The sequence below is a fragment of the Syngnathus acus genome, chromosome 20 (assembly GCF_901709675.1).
Source record: "Syngnathus acus chromosome 20, fSynAcu1.2, whole genome shotgun sequence".
Lineage (NCBI taxonomy): Eukaryota > Metazoa > Chordata > Actinopteri > Syngnathiformes > Syngnathidae > Syngnathus > Syngnathus acus.
Genome location: NC_051104.1, coordinates 3,582,395 through 3,605,425, shown reverse-complemented (window position 1 = coordinate 3,605,425; position 23,031 = coordinate 3,582,395). Strand labels below are relative to the sequence as shown.

Sequence of the window (23,031 nt, the reverse complement as noted above, 5' to 3'; positions counted from 1 at the left end):
TAAAAAGTCAAACATATATTTCTCATAACAGTCTTTATTCTAATCACAAGTAAAACAAATATGATTAGAAACTTGCATTATGATTCAATGATTATTTGATTTCCCCCTTTTTGTCAATCAGCAGCTCAATGGGTTTTAAATATACTAGCAGATAGCGGATAGCTTAAAGTTAGCGTGTCATGGCCGACCAACGACAAACGTGCATTCTTCATATTTGGAAAGAATGTAATCCCACGGCGAAAAGCCCTTCTCAGCTCACTGATTAAGCTAGCATGTAGCGACGAGGCGCTAGTCATCCTTGCAACCCGTCTGATCGGTGGCGGTCATGCGAAAGAGGTCCACACCCTCAGTCAAGAGCAAGTCCTGAGCGTAGCGCACGGTCTCTGAGGGCAAGAAGCGCGAGCGGCCCAGGATCCAAGCGTACTCCACGTGGAATAGGCGCAGGATGTCGGTGCACGAGTAGACCACGGCCACGCTGTTGTAGTCTGTGCTCAGGATCCAGTACGGACTGTAGGGGGTGACTGCAAACAGAGGTTGACACCAGCATGAAACCCGGTCGGGGGCTAGCTTCAGCTAGCACCTCAGTCCGAAAAGCTAAAATTTCAATCACCATCACAGTAACCCCATGAGTGCAAAAAAAGTTTTCTTTCTACTCCCGTGCGCCTAAGCCATGGTGTCAAACTCGAGGCCCGGGGGCCAGATACGGCCCGCCACATCATTGACATGACTAAAATTACAAATTTTCTTCACTTTTTAAAAAAAATAGCGATATTGCTAGCAATTTCTTATTACCATTCGTCTTTTTAAACTATTTTTACGAGTCTCTGCTTTCAAAACTAGTTATTCATTAGTTTGTCATGGAAGTTGTACTGTAAATAATATAAGGCGTTGACAGTCATAATGGCCCTCTGAGGGTAACTATGACTACAATGCGGCAAAGCACTGAAAATCCAAAGCCTCCCTTTTTTTATTGAAACAAACTCTCCCTATCATAAGGCCAGCGTGAAAGAATGTAATGATGTCCGCGTGGGATCCACTTAAGCGAGCAGCCGCTGAGGGACTCGCGGGCCCGATTACGCCTTGCCAAGCTTTGTCAAAGCTGCCGATTGTTTGCCTCCATTGTCTTTCGTCATGGCTATAATGATTGACGTTGCTCGGCTGCGTAACCTTGAGAAAGGACTTACAGTAGGAGAAGCTGACTCCAATCTGGGCCGCTTCTCTCAAGTCGGGCACCACCGCTGTCCCCTCCGCTGTGCGCACCTTGTCTTTACTACAAACACACAAAAGTGATTCCTCATTGGATGAGCGTATCATCGCACACCAGAAGTTGACTCCATGGAAACCTTTGGACAGGTTTCGTATTTCGTAACCTTTTTGTTGCGGGTGCAAATACAAGTCTGGACTCACTAGAACTGCGAGTTGAGCACTCGGATGGTTCCGTCTGGTCGTATGGCATAGTTGGCCTCGATGCACTTGCCCCTCTCGAAGCTGGCGGGCAGCTTGGCGATCTCGTACCACCTGCCCAAATACTGAGGAGGACAAGAGCGGGTTTAACGACGGCCGGGGGAGCAACGTGACCTCATCTGGCTTACCTGCTGGAGGTTGAAGCTGGGCTGCACCTTGGGAGTGGGGCAGGGCCCCCAGCGGTATGTCTGCGCCGAGGTCAGAAGCGGCCACAACGCCAGGGCACACAACGCCAACATGCTTCTCTCCAAAGGCACAAAAAGTGAGACGGGTAGAAAGCGGCCGCCCTTTCACACCAAAAGGATCGGGTGGAAGTTGGAACGTTGCCGACCTGCTTTATACTTCACATAACCTCTTATCGCATTTTTAGAAATCTGAGATAGCGCTTTGTATTTCGCAAACAACAATGTGTGCTTATCCAACAACTAGTTGAGCAGGTTGAGCAAGTTGTGTTCCACCGTTAAATAACACAATTTGCTGTTCACAAACCTACAGCATATTTACAATCAAGACTTTTTTCACGACCTCTATTAAACCCCACTATTCTCTTCAGTACTTTCAAGCTCTGGATTTGAATTACGTACGTGTGTGTTTACATTTGTTTAAAAGTTTTGAAAGCGTGCAGACACACTGTTACACAATTAATATAGCTTTTCATAAAAACATCAGCGCAGCGGGTGAGAGGAACTTACCTTGATGACATCAGTGGACCCTCCAGCCTGAACGCTTTCTCCTCTTCCGAATGGTGGTAACTTAAGTTACTTAACTTAAGCAATTGCCTGGAAGAGACGTCACATCAATAGTCGACGCTGATTGGACGTCCGGAGGAGCGTCTCCTTCGATTTGCCAGCACGTGCGCGCTGATAGTAGCAAATGGAATTTATTGGAGGCTGAAGCAAACAAAGACAATACATAGTACATAACTGTAATTCCCGCGTCTGCCACTAGGTGTCAGTAAAATTCCGTTTTGGGAAATAAACGAGTTTATATTTATTATATAGATTATATACACACTATACAAGACTGTTTTCTTTTCTATTTAGAGTGAATGTATCAGTCGGTCATTTGTTTCGCAGTACATTCACAAGCTGCGTCGTAAAAAGAGACAAAAAGACTCATCATAGTAATGATTTATTTCCAGTGTTCTTCGAGGGGGACATTGCACTAGCGTTTGTGCTGACGAGACACATGCGACTGCTTCATGTTTTTGGAGAAACATTCCGAACGAAGAAATAAAAAGAGCTTAACCTGTCTCAAATTCCTTCTTATAAACAACGTTTTATAGAAAGTTACAAAACGGGGAAAAAAGAGGCACTTTTGGGAGGACAACAACATACATTGACCTGATGTCTGTTTGGGACAATAACTGGACAGAGATTGGAAATAGAAAAAAGGACCATAGGCAAAAATATTGCATCCTCGTACTCTGTCATTATTGTTACATTTCATTTTATTTGTTAAAATTTGAATATATTTGGCTAACTAATCTCTCGCTGTTGCGTATGTGAGGTAAAAACAGAGACATTCCCACAACACGCGCCCCGCTTGTACCATGTGACCAAAGTTAGGATAATTTTTTGCTTCTGATTTGGAATTAAGGCTCCAGTTTAGCCACTTGATTGAGAGGTCCCAGTACTTATGTCCACATAATGTTTCTTCTAGCACATGGACAATGTATCCCCGCATAGTCGTGGTTTAAAAATCGTTTCTTTTTCTACGTATTTTCTTTCTTGGCAAAAAATGGCCAAAGAAATAAACGCCTTACTCTGGCGCCATCTGGTGGCTGGTTTTCTGTGTGAGCTGAGACAAACCGATTTGGACACCTTGTGGCAAGTATAGGGAATTAAAAATATATTTCCTGTGAATAGTGGAGGAACTCCGTACATTGTCCAAGTATGAGAGTTGTACATTCGTTTGAGGGGGTAAAAATAACAGAAGAAATTGGGGTTGGTGCGCACATGCAGCAGGAAGTTCCAGTCTGGCTAGCGATTAGTGAAGTTTGCCATCACAATCATGGCAGCTGTACACGTTATTTACACAACAAAACTACTGTGCAGCTGAGAGTGCACCTTTGCACATTTATCCAGGTATTGGGGGGGGGGCCCGGGTCAAAGGTACTGGTAGAAGCGCGAGCACACCACCTGCGCCTCCGACAGTTTGTAAGGGTGTGCGTCGTCGCCGCTTTTGCCGTTGGTGGCCACCGCGTTTTCGGGGGCAGCATCGGGCACCACCTCAGTGTTCGGCGGCGGCCCATTTTGGCCCTTTCGGCCACGATCCCCGCCGAGCCAGTCGTGGATGCTGAAGTCCTGCGAGGCCCGTCTGGGTTTCAGGCGGTCCGGCAGCGACAGGTCAGCCGTCCGGTCGGCGCCGCCTTGCTCTCGCCAGTCGTGGACGAGCTCGGCAAAGTCCCTTTGGCCGCCCATGGTGTGGCGCCGACGGATGTTCTTTCGTCTGACGTCGGGGGCGCGGCTCTTGGGTTGGCATATGTCGTCTGAGGAGGAGCGCAGCCGGAACTTGAGGCGCTCGGTGATCTTGAGGTGCCACGCGTCGGACTCGGAGCGCTCCGACTCGCTGCGGGACGACGAGCTGAGGCTGCCGGTGGACCGCCCCTTCTTCATCACCTCCAGGACCCGCGCCAGGCGCGAGGAGGCCTCTGCCCGAGCTTCGCCGCCCGCCGATGACTCGCTGTCCGTCTTGCTGTCCGTCTTGCTCCGTAGCGACCGGCGACGAGACAGCGTGTCGCACTCCATCATCTTCTGAGTGGGGAAGAGCCGCCGCCCCTCCATCTTGGTTCTGCCCCCCTCGCCGTTCTTCTCGGGGCAGGGCGTGGACTGGCTGGCGGCGCTCAACACAAAGAGTGGGAAGTCGCTCTCGCTGTCCGTCTCCATGGGCCGGCCCTCGCTGACCAGCTCGCTGCGTTCGTCGTCCGCCTCCTCGCCGCCCTGCAGCTCGGGGCTCAACGCCAGGGACTCGGCGCCGGTCAGGAAGGTGACGGACGACGTGGTGGAGTAGTCCGAGGTGATGGAGCTCACGTCCACCTCAACAGAGGCTCCGGCGGTCGGCGCTTTTGGCTCGGACGACGCGGCGGAGTCGAGGGTGCCGAGGTACGATGACGGAGGGTCGGAGGAGGCTGTTCCCTGAGGGACACCTCGACCACCGACGTCCGGGGAGGGATCCCTCTTGGCTTTGGGCGTGGGCTCGGCGCTTCTACCGTTCTGTTGATCCTTCCTAGCGCCCGCTTTGGCCTTGGCGCTGCTGAGGGCGTTCTCCTCCGGGTCCCCCTTCTGCCCCGGAAGTTCCTTCTTGGTGAAAACGCCATCCGGGTCATCATCAGAGCTGCTGGGCTGCACTTTCTCCTTGGACTTTTTTCTTTTGCGACTGGCTGCGGCAAAGATGGAGGAGACCAGGAGCTCTCGGCCACACTGCTCCTTCCCCGAGCCCCAGGAACCCTGCGCACATAACACGTGATAGGAAAGGGTTCTGGAAGCAAGGATCATCTCTCTGACTGGACCTTTGTATTTCCATCAAGGCAGAAATTCTCTTCACTTGTTTGTGCTTGCTGTCACCCTACACTCACCTTGGACTTGGCCGAGTCACTGGTGGGAGAATCTGTGGAAGACAGGAGAACAACAAACGTACATTAGGAGGGAAGGTTGTATTGTGGTGGAAGAGGAGAAGCATGTTGATGGCGGGATGAGCGCGCACGGTAGCGTGAGACACAAGCGCGAGCACGCACGCGCCATGCTGGACACTGCCGAAAAGCGGGACAGAGGGAGCAAACAGCGCCCTCTGCTGAGTCAAATTTGAGCACGTAAAGGTGTGAAGCGTGAGACAGACGTGTGCGCCGTGCAAAATGGACACAAGCAGCCGGGAGTGAGTGTTTTCAGAGCGGAATCATTCACACTTCTTGTTGATTCTCCCTCCTATGCCCTGCTTTGGGTAATGCTCACACAAAACAATGCACACGAGTGGCTGCCATGACAAGAGTGAAGTGATGTGCGGGCGGGGTCACAGAGGGGCTCGACCAGAGGGGCTCGACCTATGACAAGAGAGGACGCTGCACGAGACGCAACGTGTCGGGCGCCTCCCCCTAACGTGGCTTATGTATTTGATTTAAGATGTACTCTGCCCCTCTGCGCCCCCTGCAGTAGAGATGATGGTAGGACAGGCGAGACCGTACCGTGGCATCTCCCGCGCGGGCCAGCTATGAAACAGTGAGGAGAGACAGCGGAGAGCCTTTTTCAGACAGTCGGAGTGGCCAGATGCTGACAGAAAAGCCACCACAGGGGGCGCCGTACTGTACCGTGTAGCTGCGTGCTTTGTTTTTTTTTGGGGGGGGTCCTCTCATTTTTTTCCGTTACCCTTTTTTCTTAAAAGAACCGCGGGTTCCGGCAGACTAGGCAGCTACAGCGGGGGCAACAATCCTCCTTCTTCCTACAGTTCCAGTTGTCCATCACGGACATTATAGAGTCCATCAGTGACATCGCGGCGTGATAGACTCCGCCCACTTGGCCTGTGTCAAGATCAGTATGTGTGAATGGCGGCAAAGCCTTTAGGACACCCGACAGAGCCTCACTAGTAGAGACAGAGGGATTGAGAGGAGGCCTTTGGACTGGGAACACTGCAAACAACGTTAGACACAGCGGCGGCGGCGGCAGCAGCGGCGGCAGCAGCAGAACGCGCGCAAGCTCTCAAAACAAATCGAGCCGCAATTTATCGCTTCTCGCCACCGTCAGACGCGAATAAACCGAAAGCCAAATGCTGGTATGCGGCCACGACATTTCCCAACCTTCACCGAGGCAAGAAGCCAGCAAACAAACCAATTTCGTGCGATTGCAAATGTGATTAGGTAACCGGAGGTGTCCATTTTGCAACAAATGGAAACTGGGCCGCTTGCCGCGACGGTTGGGAAGCGCCGCTCTACGCCGCCGGCGGAGCCATCGGAGAGAGAGGCTCAGCGGTTGGCGCCCAGGCGGCGCGCTTACCCGATACTTCGCCCTGCGACGTGCCCGTGCGACCGATGTTGGTGAGCAGGTGGTCGATGTTGGGGAGCGGCTGTGACTCCACCGCGTTCTCCCCCTGCAAAACCCTCTGCAGGGAAACACAAGTCAACAGCTTGCAACGTTTAGAAACAAAAGGCGCCGGCCTGCTTCGGGCGGCGTCAAAAAAACATGGCGTGCTGCTGAAAGAACCACAAAAAAAAATTGGGAGTCTGGAAGCCGACCACCGCCACACTGAATGGATCAAAATGAGAGATGCTCACCACCACGGGCTCTGCGTGGCCTCCTTCGGTGAAGAACCAGTCGTACTGCAAAACGGTAAGAAGAAAAAATTGGGATTGCGCAAAACGGAACAAAAATGTCACATTGTTTTTTCACTCACATTCTGAATGAGAGTCTCGACTATTTTGTACTGGTCGGGCATGTGCGTCACCATGTTGGTCATGTTGTCCTCGGTGGTCCGCACCAGGGTGGGACCGAACACGATGGCCAGGTTCCTGGGTTCCATCTACAAGGATAATAACGATATTAGCGAGCGGCTGCGCCCGAGAAGAAAAGGAAGAGGCAAAAAGACGCGCCTTGTTCTTCTCCGAGTTGTCCGCCACCGTTTTCAGGTGAGCCGAGAGGAACTTGAGGGTTTCGTAGTGATGATCGGGCAGCTGGCGAAGCTGAAAGGAGATCCAAGTCGTTCAAAACGACGGCAAGGCGGTTGCCCGGCGTGTGCAGGTGAGCAAACCACCTACCAGCCTCTTGATCACTTTGAGCCTCTCCACGGGTTCTTCTATTCTGTTGGCCTCAATAAAGTCAGCGTAGCTGTCTGCGGGGTCACATAGCCGATAAGTCACTTAAAAAAAAACATACGAGGAGACAAAAGCGCAATACCGTTGGTGAAGAGAGGCTCGGGCAGCTTCCGGAAGAACGACTTGAGCAAGCTGCTGATCACGTTGAGATCGCGCCATTTCTGCGAAAAGCCCACATTGTTGTGCCGAGCTGAAACGAAGCCAACCTGCAGCGCGACGGAGCAACGCGAGCACGCACATGGTCCTGGAGATGGACGTCGCTCATGCCCTTGTTGTTGAGCTCCTCCTGCATGCTGGAGATGGCTGCGTTGTTGCCGGGCACTCTGTAGATGCCCGTGTACTCCAGGCCTCGCTCCTCCACCAGCTCGCAGCACACCTCCACGATCAGCGGCACAAACTAAGGCGGACATTTTTCAGACGTTTAGTTTGGCTGTGAAAGGAAGATCTTGCAACAATGCACAAGAGACCTTGTTGTTGCGCGCAGGCGGACAGTCTTCCAGTCTCACTCCGAACGTCACGCCGGGAGATGGTTTCCTCTCAAAAGGTTTCCTCATCAGGCCCGGGATACCCTTCCGCCACGTGGCTTTGTCTCTGGGGGGGCTGGTGTCATCTGCGAAGGAGGGGCAGTATGAACACACTCCAAGAAAAGACGCGGCAACGACCGCTCGGTGCGGCGGCGCGACCTCCTGCTCGGCTGACCTTTGTGCATCACGTTCTTCTCCTGCTCGGGCTTGGGTGAATGCGGAGAGGGAGTTTTGCTGTCTCCTCCTTTGCCCCCCAGCAGGGTGTGGCGGATGCTCAGCGACTGCCGAGACGACCGGGGCGACGGCTCCGGCTTGCTGCCCGTTGGGCTGAGGACCAGACAAAGATCCCAGGAGAGCTCGCACCCTGAACTCCCCCTCCCCACCCCCGTTTCTTACCTCATCAAGGTGTTGTACTCCCGGATCTTCTGGCTGATGAGGTCATGGCTGGTGAAGGCTGCGTTCTAAAAGGAGAAAAAAGATTAACTCGATGGCAAGCGGAGGGAAATGCCCGTCGCCATGTGGTTCTCACCTCCTCGTCCAGGTCGCCGCTCTCCTGGATGACTTGGATCCAGGCCAGCATGTCCTCACGGTCCTCGGCCTGGAAGAGGTACTCGCAGTCGGATGTGGTGAGGCGCAGCACGTTCTTGCGCTTGGTGTCGCTGTAGGAGATGTCGACGAGGCAGGCCCGCACGCTGATGGGCGGCAGCTCGTCGCCCGCGCGCCACTCGCCGTGTGCCCGTCTGTCCTTCTTGTCCTTGTACAGGCACAGATGGTGACCCCGCAGCACGGCGTACATCTGCTTCCAGGAGCGTGCGCCACCGCCGCCGCTCACACGCTGCCAAAAGAATCGGAAAGCTCATATCCATCCATCCATCCACAAATGCTAACTGGCAGTTGTGCAGTGTAGTACCACATTAAGCCACTGGCGCCACTGAGCTCTAGCAGGAGAGATGTGGCGAGCAAAAAGCTTGGGAAGGAACGTGGCATCAATGCTAAAGGTACCTTGCCCTTGTCGTTATTCAGCTGCTTGAAATACAGCAGACCCTCCCGGGTGGCGTCGCAGAAGACGTCCGATGACGAATCCCTCCTGGATCCGGAATCTTGCGACGACCTGTCCATCGCCTGTGGTGAAAAACAAAATGTCCATCTTTGCTCACTGGCGACGGCGGACGAGACGGCCTCACCTTTTTGAGGCCTTTGAGCCCGGTTATCAAGGATCTCCTACATGAGCACAAAATGGACAACAGTGAGCAGGAAGCGTTTATTTTTTTTTCTTCCACGTCACACTCACCCTGCGCCATCTTCCCGGTAGTTATCCAAGCCTTCGTCGTACGACAACGAGCGCTCCGTTTTACCGCCGGAGTCTGACTCGATGGCGGCGAGCCGGAGGGAATCTGAGAAAGAGAAAAGTGAACTTTGCCATTGGGCTCAGGTCGGCATTTTACGAGTGGTGCCAATACCGTGGTCGTGTGACATGTGACGGCGCATGAGGGGTGACGTGGCCTTGATGGGCGTCGCCGAGATGACAGCTGAGGCCGGAATGTTGATTGTGTCCAGATCCAAGCTGGGGCTGGACGGCTCATCTGAGGAGACACAAACAAACTCGTCCTTCAAGACTCAATCAAGGATCTGTCCTGACTGGTTGTTGATGGATGACCAGAGGACACGTTTAAGGATGCCAGGTTGAGTTCAAGTGCGTTTGGTAATCTCAGACGACTCTTTAATCTACTCGTGAATCAGCGTGATTGGTGATGAGAGGTGGCAAACGGACTGAAATGCGCAAAGCTGGCATGACATCACACGCCACGGCGAAGCAAAGCGGTAGCCAAAACGGCTGAGTCCTGTGCGCTACACGACGGAGGCTCTTACCTATAAAGGGGATGGAGTCCAGGGAGTCGTTCAGGTTTTGGGAGCCACCCTTGAGTCGGCCGGCCCCTGGCCTCCTGCAGCCGCCGTCGGTCCAACACGCCACCGCGTCGACAGAGGCGGCCTTCAGTAACGGCGGCGGCTTGGCGCCTCGCTCATCACAAACAGCAAAGAGGCGGGACGGAGGGTGCGGCCGAGAAGCTCCACAGTTTTTCTCCTTCCTCAGGATGACCGCCGTTGCGTCGCGTCCTTGCGTGCCGTTAGTCCGCACCGAAGCCTTTGGCTTTTGACCCGCGGCTCCGTTTATGTCGGCAGACAGGACGGTGCCACTTTGCGTCAGCCGCTGCGTGGCCGCTTGACACGAGGGACCCGAGCAAGATGAAGACCTCGCTACCAAAGTGGCTTCCCACCCGCTCTCCATCTTCAGACTGTCGGCCCGAGTCCGGAGCTCCCGGTGCAGGGGTGATGGGTAGCCCGCATGGTTTCCGCTGATACCAGTTCTTTGGTCTTTGAGCGAGTCTGTGGTTTTGGTGGTGGCTAAGGGCTCCACCATGGCATTTTGAACAGGTTTTAACCTCAAAAGGTTGCCGTCTGTCCTTAACGGAGGTTTGCCAGACATTCGATCCGCCAAAGAGGAGTTTGACAATCCATTTGCGTCGCGCCCGGCGAGAGCTCTTTGGGCCGCCCCCTGCCTGCTGGCTCTGGCTTCCTCCCCTTGGCAAAGCAGAAGACGGTCCTCCAAAGCCGTCCGCTCCGTGGCGAAGGAGCCCCTTTGCACGGCGGCCTTCTGGCCCAGCCGGTCGAGCACGCGAGCTTCACCGCAGAATGGCAGCGCGTCTTGAGAAGCGCTCCGAGGCCAATTCCCGCTCGCCTCTAACCGGCCGAGCCTTTCCTGAGAAGCGCTTCGCAACGGAGTGGCGTGGGTCCCGCCGTTGGGCCCTCGCTCCGTCGATGCGCTCCTCCACCGGACCTGAGAGGCGCTCGAGCCTCTTGGACGACACGCAGATGATGAGCGCTGCTGAGTGTAGGCGGAGCCGGAGCCCGGGTCGGCGGTGGCACGCAAACTGTCCAAACGCTCCTGGATGGTGCGGCAGCCGTATGTGTGGAGCCTCTTGGCGTCAATGTAGTCCTTGTAGGTGGTGTACGTCCTCCAGTCAATGTTCTGGTGAGGGGAGGGCGAGGACGCGGGCGTTGCAGAGGGGGTGCGACGGTCGGCGTCGCCTGATAGCTTGCCCGGCGAGGCAGCGGTGAGGGAGCTCGGGCTGTCGGGATGGCTCGGGCGGCGCACGGGGGCCTCCGCGGGACGCTGCAGTGGCGAAGTCGCCAGAGGTGGAGAAGACGCCAGAGGCGGAGAAGACGCCAGAGGCGGAGAAGACGCCAGAGGCGGAGAAGACGCCAGAGGCGAAGTAGACGCCTCAGTGGAAGCACGGCGTGGGTTCTCCTCAGGCCTGAGGTCGGGGCCTGCCCGAGCCAGGCACACGGGCGACTTGTCATGACAAACGCAGACCGTCGTCGTCTGCGGCGGCATTTCCACTCGGTGGTAGTTCTCCTTTCGGTGCGAGGCGTCACCTCCGTCACTCGCCTCCGTCACCTTGATCTCGACCCGAGGGTAGCATATGGGGGGCGGTTGGGGGATGTTGTGGGCATTGCCGCTGTACGCCGCGTTTCCTTTCAGGTACGCGTCCTGAGAATACGCCTGCAAGACAACATACGGGACAGGGTGTGTCCTCCGCAGCTGCCACCGCCGATGATGCTTTTTTCAAAGCGTGCGGAAGACCCGATTCGCATTGCAGCTTCACATATGAAGAATTGGCCAGCCAGACGTTTAGGTGACACACGACGACCTCGGAAGGCGGCTAATGGACTCGGACATGCCATCCCACAAAGCAGCTCGCGACAATGACAACAACGGGAGCGAGCGCATGCCGGTTGTAGTCGTCAGGAGAAGCCCAACAGAGGTCGCCTCTTTTGAGCGAGCAACGCCACCTTTGTCAACATGCCTGCAACACAATGACCTCGAGCGCTATCTGGTTCAAACGTCTCGATCTCAAAGGGACTCGAGCGGATGGCACTCGGGGGCAGACAGCGAGCGGCGTGAGGTCGGCCGCTGGCTGCTTTCCCTCTTTAAAGAGGCATAAAATGTGCCCCACCCTTGCACAGCGCCGCAATGACTCAAGCAAGGCGGGAGAAAAAGCCGGTAAGTAGCAAAGTTGCCATCTTACCAGAGCGGTGATGTCCCTGGAAAACTGCAGGCGGAAAAAGGACAAAGAGGTGTGAAACAAAGTTGACAGCCAAGCACAAAGACGCCACTTTGTGCTGAAGGAAAAAAAGACGACGGAGACCGAGCATGCCGCCAAGCCCCTCCCCCCCCAATAACACAACCGGTTGTGACAAACATCTCTTTTTGTATCCCACTGGAATTGGAAGAGAAGAGAATTTTTACCAGCTGCAGAATGTCCTCGTCCTTTGGCATCACACAGAGCTCCAGCGATGCATCGCTGCATCCAAGCAAACGGCGTGAGAAGAGGAACGTGCGCGGCGGCCACGGCGGCGCCTTGATCGGGCTCACCTGTTCTGGATCAGGGCGATGACCTGCGAGTACGTCTTGCCGATGATGCTCTGGCCATTCACCTTCACGATGCGATCGCCTGCAGGGAAAATGCATCAGCCACCGCGTCGGTCGGCACTGGCCACAATCTACACACGCACCTGTGCAGAGCCCGGCTCCGTGCGCGGGGCCGCCGTCCTTCACTTGCTTGACGAAAATGGTGTCCATGGGCTCTAGGCGACTTCGCCGCCTCCCTGCCAAGCAGACGGCGAGCGTGACCCCCGTTTGAACTCAGCTGCAAAGCCCTCAGTTGCTTGTTTTCACACTCACCTCGGCTGCCGTTGTCTTCATCCTAGACAAGAAACCAGAAGTGTGTATTTGATGATGTCATGCAAACTCCCCTCTCCCAAAAAAGCATAGCATAGACCAACATCACAGTAAAAGTTAAGGCAGAGCAACGCAGGCATTTCTTTCATTGGCTAATTCTCGGCTGACTCAGCGGAATGCCAGCGCTAACAACTCCCTCACACAAAAGACCACAACTTCAGACTCAGCGTGCGGCAACGCCAGCGTCGACAATAAAATCAATCGAGCCCCACCGTCACATGCCAACGACTCGATTGCCTCAGACCTGGAGGCGGTTGTCACTCAAAAGTCGTTACCTTGAAGGAGTTGTGCACGGCCGACTCGGGCGGGTAGACGATGAAGTGGCGCAGAGTGAAGCCGAAGCCTTGCGAGGTGCGGCGCAGACACAGCGTCTTGGGCCCGGGCCAGGAGAACGGCTCCACCTCCGTCCCGAGAGAGCCCGCAGCCGAGGTCTCGCTCCGGTCGGGCCCATCCTTCTGGAAGAAAACAAACAGAAAGCCATGCCGTCATTTTCCCACCGCAAACTTACTGACCAGTCTCTTCTTCTTCTGACCTGAGCTAAACATAGTGCAGACGTAAGTTTGGCGGCATTTTGTGGCAACTCGGTACCAAGCGTCCGCAAAAACACGTCAACAGTTCTTTGTGTCATTCGGGCACAGCGCTTGAGACTCAAATTGGACTCTTGACGAGCGAGGAATGTCTGGCATGCCACACGCACACAAAATTGTGTTGAAAACAACATCATGAGCCAACGGTATTTGGGTTTGAGCGGGCGACGTCATTCCTCTCGCCACACTGTTCCTTTCCAAACCTGTGAACACGAGGGAAAGATGCCAACAGTGACTGATCACACGGTCGTCAACAGCGGCGCCCTATTTGGATCGGAGCCAGAACATCAGCGGCAACAACGGGAAGCCCAGCGGTGGAATGTTCCCCTGGCACAGTTTGGTTAGCACAATCTGCTCAGCGCATCGAGCCCAACACAGTGCAAGGACATTGCTTATGGAAAAGACAGGAGGAATTCGAAGGGCCCCATTTTGGAGCTGCTGCATTCACAACACCACATGCTGTTTCTATTTTTACAAGCGCGTTTGACAATTTTAGGACAATCTGAAGCCAATGCTGCAAGTTCAGATGCCAAACACGTGATGAGCTCCAGTCTTGTGGTAGGAAACTCCCGCCTGGCTCTCTTCGCAAACAAGTCAGAAATGTGACGGCGACAAACAAGAGGAGCCGTCGGGCCGGCCGCTGACGCCCGTGTGATGCCGCTGTTGGGCAGTTGAACAAAGTAACACCTGTTTTGGGCAAAGTGAGCCGGTCCATTTGCAAATGATGAATGAGACCCTCTCATGTACCCAAAAAGCTGCCTCCTGTCCACGGCGCCGAGAGCAGATGAACCGCATCCCATATCCGGGCGGGGGAAAGAAATCCAGGGGATTTCCCCTCAGTGTGGCTGCGGCGAGCTTTGGGTTGGCCATCCAGCCAAAAACAACGCAGAGGGTTAAAAAAGTAACCTCGCACGCATTCGTGAGATCCACAGTTGAAAAGAAGAAGAAAAAAAAAAAAAAGCAACAAGGATTTACCTTCCATGAGATGCCGCCCACATCTGGAACAGACAAACCCCCGATTCAACAACTTTACAAGAGCCAAAATAGCGCCGCTGCGAGCCCATTCCGGAAATCGCCTCTGTGTCACGGCGGCCATTTGAAATTCAGGCAGGACACGAGAGATGATTGCCATTTCTAAAAATACACATGACGGCACTTGAAATATTCACGAGCGCCACGTCGGGCATTCCCGTGTCGCGCGATAGAAGGCGCGCCGCTCCCATTTTAGGGAGAGTCGTGCGTCCACGGGCCGAGGATCAGCTCGCGTCTCCGATTCGCTGCCGCCAACTGATCTGCGGTTAGTTGGGAAAAGTTCTTTGCTGTGGGACGCGCCCTTCATGCTACAACATAATGATGGTGTTGAAGAAGTGGTTGCGAGGCATCTACGGGAGGGGAGGGGTGCGGGGGGGTTGAGAGTCTTGGAATAGAAACTGGAAAGCAACACTAAACCGACAAACACCTCTGGGGATGAAAATATTTTGATGGTGAAAAATAACAGATAATCCGCCACCCCTCGAGAGAACATGTGGCTTGGGCGCTTTCACCTTTTCACCTCGCAGCAGACAAGACGGACAGAGAGACGCGAGGTTGATTCGGGGCGGGGCAGGCGCGAGAAAACAATGTCGTCTTTCAGCTGAGCGGTAACGTCACCTCGTGGAAAGTGAGTCGCAGCGCCCCGGCCGTGCTCAACGCCTTCCGTCCGGTCACCAGACTTGGGACATCTTGCTCGGATCATAACATTCATTGAGTCGCGCGTCTTAACGACTGACTCGGGGCGAGAAGAACAATCTCTGCTTTTTCTTTTCAGCCCCGTGCTCTCTCGCAGCGGAAGGCCGTTATGCAACCGAGGGCCGGCGGCAAGACGTGTGAGCAGGCAACAGCTCCCGGAGACCCGGCAGGGTTCAAATTGACGGGCGGTGGCTGCGATGTCACGTGGGCCTTGAAGCGGAAGAGACGCACAGAGGTCTGCCGAGGTCGACGTGGGAGCATCCAGATTGAGCGACAGATGGTCTCGTCGTGCCGTTGACTGAAAGGGAGGAGGGAGGGGGCGAGCAAGGGCGTTTGGCGGATGTCGACGCTTGTCGCTGCGCCCAATCCCATTCTAATCTGCTACGGCCGCCTTTAATGACCCAGCGGCGGCAAACGCGCCTTGACCACGCACGCACATAACTACTTGAGCATGTGGACGGACACCATTTGTTTTCACTCGGGCACCACTTGAAGACGGGATTACAACGTAGTAAAAGCGGCGATTAAAAGTATACGGCTGGTCTCTCCGGGAAGCTGCTAGCTTCTTTACGTAAGCGGCACGGGTGGCTCCAAAAGGTGCAATGACTGAGCTTTCACGGAATGGCAACATTGGCCTCAATTGCTGTTTTCTTTCATCGGGCTGTAAAAAGCACGTCCTGTAGTGCGCACACAGCGGTCTTTCCAAAACACGAGCCCCCGTGGAAAATGTCAGCCAGTAAAAAAAACATCGGAGTGGAGCGGAGCGGCTCGCAAATAAATACAGCACGCGCGTGGTGGCGAGTGGTCCGAGAAGGAAGGTGACGCAATCGGGTGGGCTGAGCACGGGGAAGAATGGCGCAAGTATGTCGACAAGCACTGAGTCAGCCTGCTCCCCTCTGTCGCAGTCCCGCCCAAAGCCCAGGCCCATCTGGAGAGCCGACTGATTGAAAGCAGTTGGGGCTCGCCGTGAGATACGCACGCTGGAATGTCGGGAATAACGTGGCCTCCCAACTCGTGCACGTGTTTAGCTGCAGCAATCACCTCGCAATCAGAGACTTGATTTGCGAGCGCTCAGGTGCGCGGGATAGCGCTCGAAGCAAAGCCGTTCCAGCCAATCGGAGGGCCGAAGACCGAGAAAACCCAAACGATAAACTGGAATATTTTTCCCGTTTCCTTCCTTGCGCTCATGGCGAGCTTTGACAAAAACACTGGTCCGTCCATCCTGACATTTTCAGCAGCCACCCACCCAGAGCCCTTTTGGAAAATAGATGAAATTATTGGGCATATTTTCATGAGCCAATGCAATAAAAAAAAAATAAAAGAAAATTGGCTGTTGGGTCAGAGACTTGAAGCGTACAGCGGCCACACCCGGAACCAGCTGGAAACAATTACGACGCCTCATCTTTTCCTTCTCGGCTGCATCTCTTCCCCCCCTCCTTGACACAAGGGTCTCCTTTGCCCCCCCTCCCTCAATCAACACTGGTGAGCCACTCTGCGTTTGTCTTTGGCATCGCCGAGCTTTTCTTTTTTAAAAGTAAAGTAAAAGAGAATCAACAAGAATCAGCGTGCACGGGCGCCAAAGCTCACATATTTGCCTTTCTTGGGCTTCCCCACAAGATGCTATCCAAGATAGCAATCGGTGTCAAGGATGTCCAAAGAAGCCGTTGGTCACAGCCTCTTCCGACAGTCGGGGGTTGGGCAGAGGAGGAGCTCGGCGCGCTTTAAGGCGGCAACACTTTGAGCCAGCAACGTCTGCATTGCACCAAAGGGACGCTCGCCGCCCGCCAGATTTCTTCTTGCTGCTCAATGACAGAAGAAGCATCCGTCTGTGGCGTTACCACGGTGACAAAAGGCATGCCCACATGTGCTCCCAAGAGGCCGGCCAACATTCTTCTGGCGAGCGTGTTGCCAGTTTGATGACGCTTCTCCCCTTGCTTTCCTTTTCTCTTTTCACAGCCACCGGACCGCTTTCATATGCTAATGCTCGGAGCGATCGTGCGGGCCAACACTCTGGAATGCTGCTCCACAAAGGAGAAATGAGACGGAAGGAGAGTGCACAGGAAAGGCACACTGGACGCCAAGTTGATGCTTCTGCCCCTAAGGGCTTTCCAATGACAAAATGCGTTCCAGGATTGGAATCTTGCGTTCACAAATTCACAATTGAATTGGGCGCGGCCTTTGGATGATGAGGCGACGTGCAACTCAGCCGAGACAAAAACAGAAAGTGTTCGCTTGTAAACAAGGCCGTCCGTCTTCAGCACCTCAGACAGCAGTTGACCCGGGCAAAAAACAAGAGCCCCATCAGTTCCACGCAAAGAATTTTCCCCAAATTGAATCAGGGCTGGCCGGGAGCGGCACGGCCGACGGGTCTTTCTTAGCGGCTCATTTGTGGGCCCAAAAAAAGGCTACAATGGCTTGCCTGTCTGAGTGTCCAGTCCAAGGACCAAAACAGCACAGAGGAGATTACTTATGAGTGACAAACAGAACCCTGGATGTGACGACCACACTCACTGCTTCCAGTGCACACTAATCACATGCAATATTTGGAAATTGACCTCTTTGGGACTTTTGTGCACTTCACAAGACACCAAAGTCACTTCTACAAAAGATGGTCGGAGCCGGGATCCCTGATGATGACCCGACCCGCTCCACCGACTCAAGCACAGCTGCCCAATGTGCCCACGTACTTTTGGAGCATTTGGGCCACAGTATCGGTTCAAACGGAAGTCAAACTGCGCCAAAAGAGCATTCCCATTGGAATCAAGTCAAAGATATTGCAGCAAATAACAAGGCAGATTTTGTTAGTGGACCCCGGAGACAGCGGCAGGCAGGCACGCAAGGGGACACTGGGAGGTCAGCATGCCAGGCACGCCAGAGTTTCCACTTGCCGCATCGCTCAATGAATGCCGGCTATTAATACAACCGCAGATACGGGGGATGCCATTGCCGGAAAGCCCTGGGAGGCAGAGTCAGTGTCACATGCGGACGCCACCGACCTACCTTACCTGACCGTTCCAGGCACAGTAGAGATCGCAGACCAGACTCCACTTGTTGCTGAGCACGCAGTCCAGAACATTCATATGCGACATCTCGCCTTCCTCAGAAGAAGCAGATCAGCCCTGACGCCGGTCTTCAGCTCGGAGTCGCAACCCGGGCTGCGGCGCCGTCCGGCCGAGCCACACAGACAGGCGGCCGGCGGGTGAGCGCGGCATCTCTAGAGCCGGCGGCCGAGGGCGGCATCTCCGGAGAGAGGCGCGTCAATTAGCGCACGTTAATGATTCAGAGGCATATTCCAAAGCCCCTCCCCCGGGAGGGAACGTGCTGTCAATTTGTCTCCGGAAACACGGCTGACACATCGTCAGGCGACCCCCGCGACACCAGCGAGAGCCAGGCTGCATTTGCGCTACTCGTTTGTGCTGATCTCTGCAGCAGCAGCAGCAGAAGCAGCAGCAGCAGCAGCTCGCGGCCGCAATGCAGGACTTCACCTGGGCTGGACCTCTAGGCTCCTCCCTCCCTCACTCCCTCCCTCCCGGAATCCAGCAAAGTGATTGATTGAGGTGGTGCAGTACACCCCTGGCATCAAACCTCCTAAAATGCCAGAGAAGCCGTGATTGATGGCAAAGTACAAAGTGATTGTGGACCTGAAGGTGCTGACAGCGTGGAAAAAAACAATCAAAGAGCTGGGTGGAAAAAAAAAAATAGTAGCATCCATCCATCCATCTATTTTCTATACCGCTTGTCCACACGGGGGTCGCGGGCGTGCTGGAGCCTATCCCAGCAGATTGCAGAAAAAATAGTAGCAATGAAGCAAAAACAGACAATTTGGCTGCGGCTCCCTGGATTTCTTCATGGAACAGAGGAAGAAGACCTGAGTGACGCGGGGGCCAGCAAACATTGTTTACGTTCCCGGTCGCTCCCTTTGAGACAGCGCAACAACACCCAGATGGTTGCGATTGGGCATCTTCAGGAAATGCTTGCCACCAATGAGCAGTTGGGAGCCAGCCCCAGGGGCTATTCAAGATCTTCATTCATTTCAACAGACATCAATGACGCTCATGTACATGTGACGTCACGGCAGGAAGAGCGAAAACGAACCCGAAGATTCAATTTCCTGCCTGGAGATGGAGGCTTTTCTTTTTTTTGTTTTTAATTTTTTGCAGAGAATCACAGAATGGCCAAAGCCTCGCAAATCATTGACAAAAATCAGGCAAAAAGCGCCGCTGACTTCCAGCGATGACAGCGTCAGGCAATCATGTGGATTGCTGCCAGTCGCTGCAAAGCTTGCACAGACGTGGCGTTTTTTTTTTTTTGTTTTTTTTTCAGCCGCTTACATAAGGCTCCGCCAACAACAAAGTCACACACGTGCTTGGTTAAATGTCACACTTAAAACACGCAAAGGGTCGGGAGGCAGGATCAGCCGACATTTGGAAGTCACGTGACCGTGCGCGCAGAAGGAAGCCAGCTTCCATCTTGATGCGCGCTAAATATAGCACCATCAAAAGGAAAGGCGGGAAAAGAAGGGCAAGGGAACGAGGTTATCGGGCCGGCTGAGCTCAAATTAGAGCAACGCGCCGCCGTCCGTCCTCGTGAGCATGGAAGGCGGTTGAGGAGAGTCTCGCTGCGACGCACTTTGGTTGCCGCGCTCTCTCAACTGTATCAGGCCTATGACCTTCATCCAAACAACAACAATCTGCTTTCTTCCATCCAAATACTTTTCCTCTGCGTTACGGGGTCCGCAGCGTTTTCACGGCTCGGGTGGCGGTCGCTGTGCGTGATGCAAAAGCGGGGAGGGGAGGGGGTGTGAGCTTTCAAGACGACGCCCCTTCTCCATTAATGAGGCGCGATGGGAGGGGCGCTTTATCCCCCCCGGGATGTGTCATTAAGGAAGGGTGGGGGGGACAGGGGTCGCTCACTGAACCTTGACAGCTTCGACGTAAACAACGTGATGATGTCACGGCATTGCACTTGCTGCCTGCTATTTATTTACATTGTTAAAATGCGGAACGTTTTTTTGCATTTGCTATGCGTCGCGACTCCATATGCTTACAAATACTTAGCGAGTGAAGAAATACCGCAGCCCCGACACGACAAGGCCGCACTTTGGATTCAAATCCCGACCACCAGACGACGGCGAGGTGGATGTGCTCATCAGTCCAGCTCAAACATTTGACTTCAAGAACTTCATTTGCATTTTTTCTTGACGGGGGAAGAAAAAAAAAAAAAAAAAAACGGAGATTTTATTTTAAGGCCTTATTGCCCAGCCGAGTAAGAGGATTACCACGCAGGCACGCACGCATCCACGGGCGCTTGATTCCATTTGCTGACGATAATCCAAAACATGGCAGCGCCACTGACCTGTGACGACACGCGGCGGGTCCGAGCTGCAGAGCCACCATGATTGCAACGATGTAAGCGCTCGGGTCGGGTCGGCGCGCAGAAGCACAAAGGCTTCCGACTGAAGGAAGATTAGCGGCAGGAGCATAAACGTCTCTTTGTGCTGCTCTTTTCTGTTCTTAAACAGTTGTCATGGAGGAAAGGGAAGGCGAGGCGAGGGAAGGGACGAACCCGCTCAACCCGGACACACGAGCCGCATCACACGCTGGTGAGCTCTGTGCCTTTGCATTCCCCAGGAATGAGAATGCTGCGATTGTGTGTGCGTGGAGGGGCAGGAGGGAATAAATGCGAGCTCAGTGTGATTGGGCTCACGTGGATGACACTTAAGCTGCGAGAAATCAACAACTTATTGCCAGAAGCTCTTTCACTCTCTCGCTCTCACCACTCGATTGACCTACCTTGCACGGCGCATCTCGGAGTCGACGCTCCTCGCTCCCGCGCGCCGACATCATTTTCACGTCAAAACACTCAGGTGGGACAAGTCCGTGGGGGGCCGCATGGAGCTCGGATGGGTGAGAAAGGCCAAAAAGAAAAATCTGAATCCACGCCCTCCTCCTTCCTCATGTCCGGTAGAGGTGTGACTCTGAACAGGAACAGTGCACATGTGAGGACTCCAACATGGAATTCCAAAACATGACGACGACATTGTGATTATGTCTGCAAAGCGGGACGTTTTTTTTTCTAGGTTGTGATGAGCCCACTTGGACACTTGAAAGAAGTCAAGTATTCGCCAATGGGAGTCGGGGCACCGTGAAACCACAAATTCTGCCCTACAGTCATTTTATTTTCAACCACGCGAAGCGTTTAGTATGCAGGCATGATATGTGAATAAGGACATATTTCATTGGCATAAAGTGTGCAGACATGATGCGTGAAGATGGACAGATTTCGTTTCCATAAAGTGTGCAGACATGATGCGTGAAGATGGGCAGATTATGTTGGCATAAAGTGTGCAGACATGATCCGTGAAGATGGGCAGATATTGTTGGCATTAGGTCATCTGGTATGATGTTACCTGTGGGCAATTTGCAAATGCATGCCCGTGAGCATCCAAAGGCAGCACGAGCAAGAGGAGTGACATTTACGTCACGGTTAACCTTGCACAGTGTCGCTTTGTAGTGATGCCGATATTTGCGTGGTTATTTCAAAGTGGACGGACGGATGACATTTCTCCACGAAACTAACACAAATGGGAGGACGGCACGTCACGATGCTGTGCTTGATCCACATGGCGACTAAAAGCAACCTTTTCAAAACAAGGCTAGCGAGCATACCTTTTATGAATCCAGAGAACGAGGGCCAGGCGACGGTCTGCGGACGCAGAGCCTTCGGTCCATGTTCAGTCGGCGGTGGCTCCGGAGAGCAGAGGGTCGTCTGCCAGGCGCTCAGCCCGCCAGCGGAGCCCCTGCGGCGGCCGCGGCCCGCTGGAGCGGCTCGCTCCCTGCTCGGCTGGAGAAAAAGCGGAGGCTCGAGCAGCGAGAGACGCCCCTCGGCGGGCACGCATTCCTGACGGCGACCCGGCCAGAACGGAACCTCCGCTGTTCATTCATCTCCAGCCCTAACCGATCATTAAAAACGATAAAAGACGACAATGATAACAATTAAAACACGGAGCGAGACGAGTATTCCAGCAAGTTCCCCGTTGGCTGCGCGACCATCTGTGCAAAGCTGGACAACTGGCTTGATGAAGCCCCGCCTTTTGCCCCGCCCTTCACTCGATGGCGGCCAATCGAGTGACCAGTTTAAATTAGGAAGTTGTGCGACAAGCCAATCGGACGCCGTGTTACATAATAGTTGCTATTAAGAGCAGAAGGTACCACAACAACATTGACCCATGGCAACTTGCGACACTATTCGATGGTGTTCCGGTGTCTACTGAGCTTGTGTTTGTATGACTTGATTTGTTGATGCTATTTAATTAACTAGCTTATCGGTCAATGATCTGTTCTCATCCTTTTACTCTTTGTTATTGTGTCACAAATTAGATGTAATGTGCACAATGGTTGTTTTAAATGAAGTTGATTGCTTGATAATCATACTGATGCCTATTCATAGAAAAACTGCTCTCTTCCTTTTGCCAGAGCTCTAGTGCATATTCTCTTGACTTCCCCTAAATAGTGAAATAAAAAGAGCATTTAAGTGCTTTCACTATATAGAAAGGAGCAAATGGAGACAGCCTGTGCATGTTGCCCAGCCATTACCAAGTGCAACTTCATTTTATATCGGTAGGGCACAGCGGCCGCAGGGACTCCAGGGAGCCAAAAACAAAAAAGGCTGTTGGTGGTGGGGTGTGGTACGGGTGCGGTGGAGGCAGGAGGAGGGGGTGCTGCACGCAGCTGATGTCGACCATAACAAAGGCTGACAGTGTTTCGTTTGCAGGCTCCTCAATAGACGGCGGGACAATAGGACCTCCTTTGACCCGCACGGCTGCCCTCAGTTTCAGGGGGGCCGGAGCGCTATTGTCTAAGAAGGGACCCCGTTTTTAGACAATGGACAACTTAAAGCCCTGTGAGCAACCCCGCCAGTGTTCAGCAAGTGATGCCAAACACGGCAAGGCTGCACAAAATAGCTCGGCCGCCATGTGAATCATTAGGCTTTGTTGGGAGAGATCATAAGGTATGATTCACTTATCTTGCCCCCCCCCAAACCTTAGCTGCAGTTTGATGTTTGGTGATAAGGCCGTGAGACTTTTGGCCTTTTTTTCTTATCGCTCACACTCTTAAGTTTGGAGCC

At 53.7% G+C, this 23,031-nt stretch overlaps 2 protein-coding genes across 7 annotated transcripts; both read right to left on the bottom strand.

Moving 5' to 3' along the window:
- Window positions 1–14: 14 nt before the first annotated feature.
- Window positions 15–2,298, bottom strand: apodb (apolipoprotein Db). 4 transcript variants are annotated; one of them, XM_037280490.1, is made up of 5 exons: window positions 2,157–2,298; window positions 1,593–1,704; window positions 1,408–1,529; window positions 1,185–1,270; window positions 15–521 (listed from the first exon to the last, which is right to left on the bottom strand). In XM_037280490.1, exons 1-5 carry the CDS (start codon window positions 2,165–2,167, stop codon window positions 289–291), a joined length of 564 nt encoding a protein of 187 aa, XP_037136385.1. In that variant the 5' UTR covers window positions 2,168–2,298; the 3' UTR covers window positions 15–288. The 4 variants fall into 4 exon arrangements, with proteins under 4 accessions (XP_037136385.1, XP_037136387.1, XP_037136384.1 ...); XM_037280492.1 differs by having other exon boundaries at window positions 1,593–1,709; window positions 2,157–2,277; XM_037280489.1 differs by having other exon boundaries at window positions 1,593–1,746; window positions 2,157–2,253.
- A 281-nt stretch (window positions 2,299–2,579) lies between these two features.
- On the bottom strand, window positions 2,580–21,978 carry LOC119139611 (rho GTPase-activating protein 21-like). 3 transcript variants are annotated; one of them, XM_037280425.1, is made up of 26 exons: window positions 21,573–21,978; window positions 20,697–20,881; window positions 12,865–13,044; window positions 12,533–12,554; window positions 12,364–12,456; window positions 12,224–12,302; window positions 12,098–12,152; window positions 11,877–11,900; window positions 9,658–11,350; window positions 9,249–9,371; window positions 9,080–9,182; window positions 8,973–9,009; window positions 8,791–8,910; window positions 8,318–8,623; window positions 8,185–8,249; window positions 7,964–8,115; window positions 7,732–7,874; window positions 7,503–7,661; window positions 7,347–7,425; window positions 7,208–7,281; window positions 7,043–7,132; window positions 6,847–6,972; window positions 6,728–6,772; window positions 6,450–6,555; window positions 5,042–5,073; window positions 2,580–4,913 (listed from the first exon to the last, which is right to left on the bottom strand). In XM_037280425.1, exons 2-26 carry the CDS (start codon window positions 20,748–20,750, stop codon window positions 3,573–3,575), a joined length of 5,301 nt encoding a protein of 1,766 aa, XP_037136320.1. In that variant the 5' UTR covers window positions 20,751–20,881; window positions 21,573–21,978; the 3' UTR covers window positions 2,580–3,572. The 3 variants fall into 3 exon arrangements, with proteins under 3 accessions (XP_037136320.1, XP_037136318.1, XP_037136319.1); XM_037280423.1 differs by lacking the exons at window positions 20,697–20,881; window positions 21,573–21,978 and adding an exon at window positions 17,910–18,355; XM_037280424.1 differs by lacking the exons at window positions 11,877–11,900; window positions 20,697–20,881; window positions 21,573–21,978 and adding an exon at window positions 17,910–18,355.
- Between the last annotated feature and the right edge of the window lie 1,053 nt (window positions 21,979–23,031).